At 36.4% G+C, this 14,270-nt stretch overlaps 1 protein-coding gene across 1 annotated transcript in view; it reads left to right on the forward strand.

Moving 5' to 3' along the window:
• Window positions 1-13,303, forward strand: part of klhl5 (kelch-like family member 5) — a 157,280-nt gene extending 143,977 nt beyond the window's left edge. The window contains exons 15-16 of the mRNA XM_061977040.1: window positions 2,947-3,118; window positions 6,969-13,303. Of these exons, the coding sequence (XP_061833024.1) occupies window positions 2,947-3,118; window positions 6,969-7,091 (295 nt within the window). The 3' untranslated portion in view covers window positions 7,092-13,303. The remainder of the gene's footprint in view (window positions 1-2,946; window positions 3,119-6,968) is intronic.
• Window positions 13,304-14,270: the final 967 nt, after the last annotated feature.

Here is a 14,270-nt window from a genome sequence, read left to right on the forward strand (position 1 = left end):
TGTGTGTGTGTGTGTGTGTGTGTGTGTGTGTGTGTGTGTGTGTGTTAATATAATGGATGTATAATTAATAATTAATATAATTGGATATTAAGAGTATGTGAAAGTTGGACTCCTCCCTGGTTTACTTTTGTGACAACATTCTTAAAGTTTTGTAATAAATCAGATATATAAAGCAGCTAAAATGTGCCAAACATGGATAAGTGTGGAACGTTTTTTTTTTTGCATTTTTCCCCATCATGCTTTGCAATAGATTTAAATTGGTGTAATATATATTTTTTTAACAATATCCACAAATTGTGTTATGTTGTGTGACCTTTCTTTTTGTGACTTCTTTTTGTTTTTCACACCATGACTAGGGGAGGTTGTTTGCATTGCGTCATACAAGTAATGTGCTCTGCTTGGTTTGGATCAAAGCATGATAATTGGTCATAGGCCTGTGTGGAGGGGGGCGTGGTCGGCGCGCATCCTGCGGGAAGGGAGTGTGTATGGCCCGGCTTCGAAGCCCAGCTGGCAGGTGAGTAGATTGCCCAGCTGGTGCTAATTATATAATCACCTGTCTCCTTTATCAGCAGCGTCCGAGGCCATGGGGGGGGAGAGAAAAGACACACGAGGGAGAAGGAGGCCGCTAGCGAGACAACCCGGAACATTGCCCATTATAAATACAAAATAAAAGACTTGTTTAAACAAGGGGCATCGTGACCGTCGATGGCATACAGGAAGCCGTGCCACGTGGCCACACCCACACCTCCGCGCCGTTTCGCCATGGGTGCACAAGCGATCCCCTTGTGGATGAGAGTCGGCGGCTTGAAAACCATCAAATGGGGAAACGAGTGGCAAACCCGGAACATTGCCCATTATAAATACAAAATAAAAGCCTTGTTTATACAAGTCTTTTATTTTATATTTATAATGGGCAATGTTCTGGGTTGTCTCGCTATCGGCCTCCTTCTCACCCGTGTGTCTTTTCTCCTCCCCCCCCTCATGGCCTCGGACGCTGCTGATAAAGGAGACAGGTGATTAGATGATTAGCCCCAGCTGGGCAATCTACTCACCTGTCAGCTGGGCTTCGAAGCCGGGCCTTACACACTCCCTTCCCGCAGGAGGCGCGCCGACCACGGCCCCCTCCACAGCCTGAATTACTCATGTTGTCCACAGGATGGCGACCGAGCAAGTAGCATATACAAAACCCAAAAGCAGTGAAGTTGTCATGTTGTGTAAATGGTCAATAAAAACAGAATACAATGACTTGCAAATCCTTTTCAGCCTATATTTAATTAAATAGACTGCAAAGAAAAGATACTTAACGTTCGAACTGGTAACCCTTGTTATATTTTGCAAATATTAGCTCATTTGGAATTTGATGCCTGCAACATGTTTCAAAAAAGCTGGCACAAGTAGCAAAAAAGACTGAGAAAGTTGAGGAATGCTCATCAAACACTTATTTGGAACATCCCACGGGTGAACAGGCTAATTGGGAACAGGTGGGTGCCATGATTGGGTATAAAATCAGCTTCCATGAAATGCTCGGTCATTCACAAACAAGGATGGGGCGAGCAAATTGTCCAACAGTTTAAGAACAACATTTCTCAACGAGCTATTGCAAGGAATTTAGGGATTTCACCATCTACGGTCAGTGATATCATCAAAAGGTTCAGAAAATTTGGAGAAATCACTGCACGTAAGCGGCAATGCCCGTGACCTTCGATCCCTCAGGTGGTACTACATCAAAAAGGATATCACCACATGTGCTCAGGAACACTTCAGAAAACCACTGTGAGTAACTACAGGTCGTCGCTACATATGTAAGTGCAAGTTAAAACTCTACCATGCAAAGCGAAAGCCATTTATCAACAACACCCGGAAATGCTGCGGGCTTCGCTGGGCCCGAGCTCATCTAAGATGGACTGATGCAAAGTGGAAAAGTGTTCCGTGGTCTGACGAGTCCACATTTCAAATTGTTTTTGGAAACTGTGGACGTCGTGTCCTTCGGACCCGAGAGGAAAAGAACCTTCCGGATTGTTATAGGCGCAAAGTGTAAAAGCCAGCATCTGTGATGGTATGGGGGTGTATTAGTGCCCAAGACATGGGTAACTTTCACATCTGTGAAGGCACCATTAAAGCTGAAGTGTACATGCAGGTTTTGGAGCAACATATGTTGCCATCCAAGCAGCGTTATCATGGACGCCCCTGCTTATTTCAGCAAGACAATGCCAAGCCACGCTGTTGTAGTAAAAGAGTGCGGGTACTAGACTGGCCTGCCTGTAGTCCAGACCTGTCTCCCATTGAAAATGTGTGGCCCATTATGAAGCCTAAAATAGCACAACGGAGACCCCCGGACTGTTGAACAACTTAAGCTGTACATCAAGCAAGAATGGGAAAGAATTCCACCTAAAGAGCTTCAAAAATGTGTCTCTTCAGTTCCCAAACGTTTACTGAGTGTTGTTAAAAGGAAAGGCTATGTAACACAGTGGTAAAAATGCCCCTGTGACAACTTTTTTGCAATGTGTTGCTGCCATTAAATTCTAAGTTAATGATTATTTGCACAAAAAAAAAAAAAAAAAAAGTTTTTCAGTGTGAACATTAAGTATCTTGTCTTTGCAGTTTATTCAATTGAATATAAGTTGAAAAGGCTTTGCAAATCATTTTTATTTACCATTTACAGGACATGCCAACTTCAATGGTCTTAGGTTTTGTAAACTGATCTTTAAAATGAATTGAATTCTCCCTGCGGCCAGATTCCTTAATAAACTCACGACGACCTGCAGGCCAAATTGAAGACGCAGACGGGCCCGTAGTTTGGACACCCTTAATTTATAGTCTCCAATTAGTTGAATCTAACTTAACACCACAACTTCCTGCTTGTGTAGCAGGTATGTCCGTCACACTACAGTGCTACCGTGCAGCCAACCAACACAATATGACAAAACAGGTACAATGTGTTTACAGGTATGACCCTCAGACGGATGTGTGGACAGCAGTGGCCTCCATGAGTGTCAGCCGAGACGCAGTGGGTGTTTGTCTCCTTGGCGACCGTCTCTACGCTGTGGGCGGTTACGATGGACTGGTGTATCTCAGCACAGTGGAGAGCTATGACCCTCAGACTAATGAGTGGACACAGGTACACAAACACACACAATCCCGCCCCACGTTAAATTGGGACCCGGGACAGAATTTTATTGAGAGCCCCTCGTTCTCGTTAGAAAAATTGTTCACTTTTTTATTGATGTGAAACAATTTCTATACTTTTATAATGAAAACGTACTAAAACGAAATAATGGGAAATAAATTGTTCAATAATTATTTTTTTGTGTGCCAAATAACATATTTTACATTATTAAAACATACCTCTATAATCCTTCCTAAATCATCGACAACTGGGATTCGAACCCGATACCTCTGCCTAACAAAACAAAGACGAAAGCTGTGTGCCACGGTAAAAATTTCATATGAAGCGCCCTGTCATTCATTAATTGACATTTCAATCAAGGGTTCTTAAGCCGGGGGCCCAATTTTTCCACTGCAGAGGGGGTCGGGGGCCCACTCAAATATTTACACTGTATTAGTAATATTACTCATGATTTTTATCATATTCAGTATTTCCATTTAGCGTACCTTGTCAAATGATATGAAAACGTGTTAATCACAAATTGTATTATTTATTTAACACAAGGGTCCTCAAACCTTTTGACACGGGGGCCACATTGGGTTAAAAAAAAAAAAAAGTATATATATATATATATATAAAAGATTTTTTTATTTTTTATTCATTACTTGCAGAATATTTTTCTTTACTTGCGAATGTTTTTTTTAACTAAAGGAAATAAATTTTTTTACTTGCGAATCGTTTTTTTATTGAAAAAAGTTTTTTTCTTGCAAAGTATTTTTTAATTGAAAAACTTTTGTTTTTTTTTACCTGCAAATGTTTTTTTAATTGAAAAAAATGTTTTTTTTTACTCGGTGAAATATTATTTTTGTTTGAAGAAAAAAAATGTGTACTTGCGAATTGTTTTATAATTGAAGAAAATAGTTTTTTACTTGCGAATTGTTTTTTTTAACTAAAGGAAATACATTTTTTTTACTTGCGAATCGTTTTTTTATTGAAAAAAATGTTTTTTTCTTGCAAAGTATTTTTTAATTGAAAAACTTTTTTTTTTAACTTGCGAACATTTTTTAATTGAAGAAAATATTTTTTTTTAAATGAAGAAAATACTCTTTTTTTAATTGAATAATTTTTTTTGCTTGCGATCTTTTTTTATTTAAAGGAAATAAGTGTTTTGTACTTTTAATAGATTTTTTATTAAAAGGAAATTGTTTTTTGAACTTGTGAATCGTTTTTTTAAGTAAAGAAAATTGTCTATTTTCTTACGATTTGTTTTTTAATTGAAAAAAATTTGGTTTTTTTTACATGCGAAATGTTTTCTAAATTGAAAAAAATTGGGTTTTTTAACTTGCGAAATCTTTTTTTAATTTAAGAAAATGTTTGTTTTTTTACTCGAGAACACCACGTAACTTTTGATTGAAGAAAAAAAAATGTCTACTTGCGAATTGTTTTTTAATTGAAGAAAATAGAATTTTACTTGCGAATTGTTTTGTTTTTTTTAATGGAAGGAAAAAATAATTTTTTAACTTGCAAACAGTTTTTTTTTATTAAAAAAATGTTTTGTTTTACTTGCGAATAATTTTTTCATTGAAGAAATTGTTTTATTTTTTACCTGCAAATGTTTTTTTAATTGAAAAATTTTTATTTTTTTACTCGTGAAATATTATTTTTGTTTGAACAAAAAAAATTTGTACTTGTGAATTGTTTTTTTTAATTGAAGGAAATATCTGTTAACTTACAAATAGTTTTTTTAATTAAAAAAATGTTTTCTTTACTTGCGAATAATTTTTTGATAAACATTGTTTTTTTACTTGCAAATCCTTTTTTTTAATTGAATAAAATATTTTTTTTTAATTAAGAAAATCGTTTTTTTAATTGAAGATTTTTTTTTTTACTTGCGATCGTTTTTTTCATGAAAATAAATCGTTTTTTTAACTTGTGAATTGTCTTTTTAATTGAAGACAATTGTCTCTTTTCTGTCGATTTTTTTTTTTTAAATTGAAGACATTTGTTTTTTACTTGCGAAATGTTTTTTTAATTTAAGAAAATAGTTGGTTTTTTTACTCCTGAAATATTTTTTTTTAATTGATGAAATAGTTTTTTTTTACTCGCCAATTTTTTTTGATAAATATAGTTTTTTTACTAGCAAATACTTTCTTTTAATTGAAGAAAAAAAAATATCCCTTGCGAATCGTTTTTTTAATTGAAGAAAACTGTTTTACTTGCAAATTGTTGGGTGTGAATAAAATCATTTTTGTTTGTTTGTGGAGTTTTGGCGGTAATTCCTCTCCGTATCAGCGGTACTCCAAACGGGACTGAAAGGACTGTGGTCCTTCTAGATTGCCCACCGAGGACAAACTAAGGCCCCTTCTACACTAAGCCGGCTATGGTTAAACGGGCTGTTTCCCACCTAACCTTATCTCTGTCCACACACACACAATGCCGACTAAGAACGCATGTGCCAAAAATGAGCACGTCATAGTTGCTTTGTGTGCAAGTTCTTAAATTAAATGTAACTTATCTGAACAATATCCAGTGTTGTGGTATTTCAGTGTGCTGTGGGGCCCTATTGTAGTGAATAACACCTGAGCCATCATAAATTAATCATATCTTTAATGGACAAGTGAAAGTAAACAATGTGATAAAGAACATTTTACATCAATCAATCTAAGGATGTAGATATCTGGTCAGGACACTCACTATTTTGCCTTCACCTTCATTGTCCGTTCCTTTTTGGTGACTTTATATACTCTGGACCTAGACGTTGAGTAATAACTGATCCAGTCTGCTTCGCCAGTCAAAATGCATTCAATGTTTTCTGTAGTTTTCAGTCGATGGCCAGGTAATACAAAGCACACGCTACCTTTTTTTTTATCACATCCACGGGAGCCCGCATTGTCGTTGTCTCTCCTTCGACAAATCAACAAAGTTTTTCGGTAAGTAGAATCATAGCTGACCTGGACATTGGAAAGTTCTCAGTTTCTAAAAGATCGATGAGTCCATACAAAGCTAAGAGCCGAAGATTCAAGAAACACACGGCGCGCTTACCCGTGTAAAAAATTGTCTAAGGAGGGGAACCTTAAACATAATAATAATAATAATTATAATAATAGATTTTATTTGTTAAAAGCACTTTATATCGAGTAAACAATCTCAAAGTGCTACAGTGTATTAAAAAAATAGTAATAAAAAGATAATAAAGAAATAAATACAAATAAAAACTAGAACAGCCAAATAGCTATAACTAGTATGCATATATCTAAAAAAAAAAGGCTTTTTTAAAAAGAAGGGCTTTTAAGCCTTTTTTAAAAGCATCCACAGTCTGTGGTGCCCTCGGGTGGTCAGGGAGAGCGTTCCACAGACTGGGAGCGATGGTTTAGTGTGGCCGACACGGGGCTTAGGCTAGAGAATTATTTGTTTAAGGAGTTATCCGGCTTATAGTAGACACGGTCTGAGACTTTAGGGCGCGCTACTGGTATCAGTATCTCATTTCCAGGCACATTGCTTCCTCCGTTCTGCGTGTGTATGATTTGCAGACTTTATTTTGTAAAGCTTATAACAAAATGACGTAAATCCTGCCTCGTGGTTAGAGTGTCCGCCCTGAGATCGGTAGGTCGTGAGTCGTCATAAAGACTATAAAAATGGGACCCCGCTTGGCACTCGGCATCGAGGGTTGGAATTGGGGGTTAAATCACCAAAATGATTCCCGAGCGCGGCCACCGCTGCTGCTCACCGCTCCCCTCACCTCCCAGGGGGTGGAACAAGGGGATGGGTCAAATGCAGAGGGTAATTTCAGCACACTTAAACATGGGTAAATTGGAGAAGGCTTCCTGTGTTCAGTCCACTTCTTGTTCTTGTCTCGGTTTAGGTGGCGCCTCTGTGTCTGGGTCGGGCCGGAGCGTGCGTGGTGGTGGTCACCTGCAACCACAGCACACCTGCAACCACGCCCCCCAACCAAGCCAGCATTCAGCCGGCATTGATTTCGGCATGACACGCACTTTTGTCCCCTGCAGAGGGGGGAAGTACGCGCAAATAGCGGTGGTAAGGACTGTGGTTTGTAGCGCTGTCACGCTCATGTCTTCATGATTATTTCATGCAGCAACAGCTTACCCACGGACATGAAAAAGACGCTTGACATAATCAGCACGACCCGAAGGAATCCCTCAGCTCACCTCCGTATTGTTGCCAAGTATCGTGACTGAGGTGGTTGCACTTTGCAGGTTCCAGTCTGGTATTCCTGGGAACACAAACCAGGTGTTGGCCGGTGTGAGACACAGCAAGGCCACCCGTGTTGCCTTCAGGGTGCTCTCCACTCCACACCGACACAGCTGGAGGCAGCAGAGATGAAAGACCAGGACCAAAACACAAGTCGTGGAGACGTGCCAAGTATCAATCAGGTCGTGAAATGTTTGTTAACCTAAATCTTTCGGGGTTTTTTTCTGTCACATAATCCTAATTAGGGTCTCCCATTCAATCACAAAATTCAAATATGTATATTTTTTTGGGGGGGGTTATCATGCTGTAGGGATGATGTTTGATAAGAAATTATCGAGTTCGAGCCCATTATCGAATCCTCTTATCGAACCGATTCCTTATCAATTCTCTTATCGAATCCAGATAGGTTGTTGTATATGGAAAAAAACACACAATATTTGGTTTAACAAAAGCTCACTTTTATTATATAAAAAAAAATTAAATTAAATAGATAAATAAATATTGACTGTTACCCCCCCCCTAAAAAAATAAAAAATAAAAATATTGATTGTTGTTACCCAAAGTATATTAAGTGGGATTTTTCAGAAAAACAAATATATACAGTAACACAAAAACAACCTGTCTCTGTGATCACTATAGGTCAGGGGTCGGCAACCCGCGGCTGCGGAGCCGCATGCGGCTCTTTGATCACTCTGATGCGGCTCAGCAGCTTACTTGCTGAACCCACTCAATTTTCCCGTGAAACTTCCGGATTTCAGTGCCTCTCGCAGAAAACTCCCGGGATTAATATTCACCGATTTTCACCCTTACGGCTATAATAAGGGCGTAACATGATGGTACAACATTTGGCGCCCCCTACAATCTGTATTAACAGCGTGCCAGCCTATCACTTTATTACAATATACATCTTCTGCTTGCACACGTACGTGACAGCAATGCATACTTGGTCAACAGCCACACAGGTTACACTGACGGTGGTCATATAAATTAACTTTAACACTCTTACTAATAATGCACCACACTTTGAACCAAAACCAAACAAGAATGACAAACACATTTCGGGAGAACATCTGCACCTTAACACAACATAAACACAACAGAACAAACACCCAGAATCCCATGCAGCCCTGACCCCCCCCCCCCCCACTTGCTGCTTGTGTGACATCACAACACTACGTCATTTCCTGTGATGTCCCACAGGGCATTTCTTGTGGGACGGGATTCGAATAAAGAACCAACTCTTTTTCTTTACTATAGTGGCCTCGATGACGGGAACCGGTTCTCAAAAAGGGATTCGAGTCCATGGAATCGGTTCTTTTCTTATCGAACGGTTCTTTTCTTATCGAACAACCGGGAGAACCGGTTTTGAACATCATCCCTATCATGCTGTGACTTTACTGTGTGAAATGGTAACTTTTTTTTCTTGCCAAAACAACAGGACAAAAAACAAAGTCGTTTTTTGAACTGGGGAAATTCCCGGTTTTCCCGAAATTCCTGGAATTCCTTAATGCCATTTCTCAATTAAAAATGTTACTACTTCAACATTTCTCGACGGATTTGAAAAATTCCAATAACAAACATTTCCACTCACTCACAACATTCAAGTCTTCTAATATTTTCCAAAAATTTCCCGAAATTCCCAAATTTCCAGGACATTCTTAAAAGTTCCACAACTCTCACATTTTTCATCTGATTCAAACTGTTCCAACTTCAAAATATTCCACTCATCCTGCACATTAAAACTATCATTTTTGCCAGGTTAAAAAAAATTCCAGGAATTCCCAGAATTCTCTTCTTTTTCAAACCCTTTAGTGACCCTTTTTTCTGACGACTACTCCTTCCACATTTTTCAACCCACTTCAACCGTTCCACTGTCAAAACATTCCTCTTAATCAGGACAAAAGCAAAGTGTTTTTTGAACTGGAAAAATTCCCGGTTTTCCCGAAATTCCTGGTATTCCTTAATACCATTTCTCAATTAAAAATGTTACTACTTCAACCTTTCTCGACGGATTTGAAAAATTCCAAAAACAAACATTTCAACTCATTCACAACATTCGAGTCTTCTAATATTTTCCAAAAATGTCCCGAAATTTCCAGGAAATTCCCATTGAAATGAATGGGACATTCTTCAAAGTTCCACAACTCCCACATTTTTCATCTGATTCAAACTGTTCCAACTTCAAAATATTCCACTCATCCTGCAAATTCAAATGATCATTTTTGCCAGGTTAAAAAAAATTCCAGGAATTCCCAGAATTCTCTTTTTTTTCAAACCCTTTAGTGACCCTTTTTTCTGATGACTACTCCTTCCACATTTTTCAACCCACTTCAACCGTTCCACCGTCAAAACATTCCTCTTAATCAGGACAAAAAACTAAGTTGTTTTTTGAACTGGGAAAATTCCCGGTTTTCCCCAAATTTATGGAATTCCTTAATGCCATTTGTCAATTAAAAATGTTACTACTTCAACATTTCTCGACCGATTTGAAAAAAATCCAAAAACAAACATTTCAACTCATTCACAAAATTCAAGTATTTGAAGATTTTCCAAAAAATTCCCGCTTTTCCCGAAATTCCCAAATTTCCAGGAAATTCCCATTGAAATGAATGGGACATTTTTCAAAGTTCTACAATTCCCACATTTTTCATCCGATTCAAACCATTCCACCTTCAACATATTCCACTCATCCTGCAAATTCAAACTATCATTTTTGCCAAGTTGAAAAAAACTCCAGGAATTCCCTTTTTTTCCAAACCCTTTTGTGACCCATTTTTCTGGTGACTACTCCTTCCACATTTTTCAACCATTCCACCGTCAAAACATTCCTCTTAACATTTAAACTATCATTTTTCCAAGTTCAAAAAAATTCCAGGAATTCCCAGAATTCCCTTTTTTTCAAACCCTTTTGTGACCCATTTTTCTGGTGATTACTCCTTCCACATTTTTCAACCATTCCACCGTCAAACATGCTTCTTAACATTCAAACTATAATTTTTCCAAGTTCAAAAAAATTCCAGGAATTCCCAGAATCCCTTTTTTTTCAAACCATTTAGTGACCCTTTTTTCTGGCGACTACTAGTTCCACATTTTTCAACCCACTTCAACCGTTCCACCGTCAAAACATTCCTCTTAATCAGGACAAAAACAAAGTGTTTTTTTGAACTGGAAAAATTCCCGGTTTTCCCGATATTTCTGGAATTCCTTAATTCCATTTCTCAAATAAATTGTTACTACTTCAACATTTCTCGACCGATTTGAACAATTCCTAAAACAAACATTTCAACTCATTCACAGCATTCAAGTCTTTTAAGATTTTCCCAAAAAATCCCACTTTTCCCTAAATTCCGAAATTTCCAGGAAATTCCCATTGAAATGAATGGGACATTTTTCAAAGTTCCACAATTTACACATTTTTTATCCGATTCAAACCGTTCCAAATCCAACATTTTCAGCCTGTTCAAAATTATGTGCTCCTCATCAACAATTAAAAAAATATTCCCGGATTTCCAAGAATTCACACTTTTCAGGGACATTTTCCCCATTCTAAATGTCCATTTTTTAAACTTCCACAATTCCCAAATGTTTCAACCAATTCAAACCATTTCAACATCAACACATTCCACTCATCCAACTAACATTTTCCCAAGTTCCAAACCAAATTCCGTTTTTCCTGGAAATTTCAACTCTTCAACATTCCAACTATTCTTACATTCACACTACATTCTGTCAGCATTGGAGCATTCACACACAATTCCTTCAACAACTACGACTTTATTCAAATAAAATAGCAGCTTTTTTAATCATAATACAACTACTTTTTTTTCTTCATTAAATGAAAATATATATATATTATGATTTAATCAATTTAATTTAAATATCTCATTAAATTGCGATTTTATTCCCATGAAATAAGATATTTCTGTGATATTATGACCTTATTCTAATTAAGTTATAGCTTTTTAAAAAACATATTATCATAAAACTATTTTATTATTACAACTTCATTTAAGTCATACCACCATTCTGAATTCATTCTTAAAAAATAAAAAAATTTCCACTAATACTTCAGTTTCGTAATCAAATTACACGTTTTCTCCTCATAAAGACTACTTTATTTTTGGTATTAGTTTTTCTCGTAGTATAGCTAGTATTTGCATTTTGCATAATGTAATGTGCAATATTAATATTACTATCTCACAATATGAAACATTTTGTCTAATTGTTACCTTTTTTTTTTTTTTTGCTCTATAGGCTTTTACTCTAATGAAATGTGTTCACATAATATGATTTCATTTTAATATTTTCCCTTTTTTTTTCATGACACTACATTTTTCAGTCGCAACTTTTTTCTTTCAACAAGATTTAACTTAAGATTTTCAAATTCTTCAACTTTTCTCATGACAGCTTATTTTTTTCTCTAATTTCGCAGCCATACACCTTACAGTCATTCAACTTGGTATTTGAAACATGCTAATAACTATGCACGTTTACGTTAGCATTTTAGCATGCTAACATTAAAGTGCTATTTTTCTTTAGCTAATTTTGCAACGTTTACCATAGTCACATAACTTGGCATGTGACACCTGTTAACTGCTAGCATGCTAATGTTAGCATGCTAACATTAAAGTGCTAACTTTCTTAGCTAATTATTCTCTTTCTTTTCGTTAATTCCCCAGCCATACACCTTAGAGTCATATAACTTGGTATGTGCCACAAGCTAACTCTTAGCATGCTTGCTAATATGCTAACATTAGCATGCTACCTTTTTGAGCTAGTTTTGCAACCTTTAACACCAGAGCCATATAACTTGGTACGTGACATTTGTTAACTGTTAGCATGCAGACGATAGCATGCTGGCAAGCTAACTTAAGCATGCTAAGTTTTTCATCTATTTTTACACTTTTTTTCTCTATTTTCGCAGCCACACATCTTTGAGTGATTTAACTTGGTATGTGAAACATGCTGACTGTTATCATGCTAACGTTTGCACACATGCTAAGTGTTAGCTTTTTCATGTGCGCATGCTAACATTTTAGGCTAGCTCTGTAGCTCATTGAGCATGGCGGCTTTCAATTTACTACTTTAAAAAAATGAGTTGTTATAAACTTACGTTTTTGTACTAATACTATTTTTCACAAATTATTGATACTTATAATACAACTATAATATAATAATATTACAACTACCATTAAGTTATTTCTTGTACACTATAATTTTATCTGAAAGAAATGACTAAAAACATAGTTTTTTTTGTAATATTTTTTATTTTACTCAAAACTTTTTCTCCCAATATAACAGCTTTTTTTTTTTTAAATAAAATGAAACGATTGTAAATGCATCAGGGTAGCGATACATGTTCTACTTGTTTAAATGGGTCTATTTGATTGCTCAGTAGCGCCCCCTCATAAACATGCCAGGCGTGTTTGTGTTACTACAGCGGAGGTGAGTTGTGGAGTTTAATGCACTTTTCTGTTTAGCTAATTAGCCACAATGCTAATGTGACTCGCTGTCGTTTACAGTGTGTCGATATGAGCTAAAGTGTGCTGACCGGTACATATCCTGTACATATTCAGGTAAATGCTCATTATCTTGACTATATTTGTATATCGGGTGTTGTTGATATGACCGGTTTATGGTGTGTGGATCGGAGCCAAACTGTTGTGACCAGTTCATAGTCTGTCCCTATTCATGATTATACGGTGTCCGGTCCACCCCACAAACCATTAAATTCTCTTTCAACGGAGTCCAGGACATTTTGCTTTAATCAAACGTGTTTTGTTTGTGCTCATTGCAGGTTTGTGTAGTGTTTTTCATTGTGGCCATAATACTCCGGTAAGAGGTAGCGTGACAAAAAAATAGTAATATTGACAAACCAAACGCGTTTTCTTTTCTGTGTCTGTGTATATGTATTCTTATACAAACATATAAATGTTACACCCTTGAGTATGTCATTGTACTATTGCTTTTGTACCGTCAAATAAACAAGTATACATGTCTGGTGCCCTTCATGTTTTGAACAAACGTAGCAAAATACTGTACTGTAATCCCTCATTTATCGCTTTAGTTGTAGTTTACTTAGAATTAATTGCGTTTACTCGCAGATCGATATAAGTTTCCATCGTTAACAAGTGTACCACATAGAGATCATGTTTAAGTTTTTAAACTGGATTCTGATATGCTGGAATTTAGAGCTGCAACGTTAAATCGATAAGAAAACACCTTTAAACATGCGGACACTGCAATAGAGCGTACATGAGAGCGGTGGTGCATGGGTCGACGATTCCACAAAAAAATTGTTTTCTATATAAACTAATATCATTTTTACAATATTTAATAACCATTAATTGCATTTTAGTTGTAGTTTACTCAGAATTAATTGTGTTTAATCGCATATCGATATACGTTTTCATCGTTAACAAGTGTACTACAGAGAGATCATGTTCAAGTTTTTAAACTGGATTCTGTTATGCTGGAATTTAAATCGATTAGAAAAACCTTTAAACATGCGGACACTGCAATAGAGCGTACATGAGAGCGGTGGTGCATGGGTCGACGATTCCACAAAAAATGTGTTTCTTATATAAGCTAATATCATTTTTACAATATATAATCACCATTAATTGCATTAAGGTTGTAGTTTACTCAATTGTTTAATCGCAGATCGATATAAGTTTCCATCGTTAACAAGTGTACCATAGAGAGATCATGTTCAAGTTTTTAAACTGGATTCTGTTATGCTGGAATTTACTGAAAATCAATTAGAAAAAACCTTTAAACATGCAGACACTACAATAGAGCGTACATGAGAGCGGTGGTGCATGGGTTGGCGATTCCACAAAAAATGTGCTTCTTATATAATCTAATATAATTGTTACAATATTTAATCACCATTAATTGCATTTTAGTTGTAGTTTACTCAGAATTAATTGTGTTTAATCGCAGATCGATATAT

Source organism: Nerophis lumbriciformis, linkage group LG16 (genome assembly GCF_033978685.3).
Source record: "Nerophis lumbriciformis linkage group LG16, RoL_Nlum_v2.1, whole genome shotgun sequence".
Classification (NCBI taxonomy): domain Eukaryota; kingdom Metazoa; phylum Chordata; class Actinopteri; order Syngnathiformes; family Syngnathidae; genus Nerophis; species Nerophis lumbriciformis.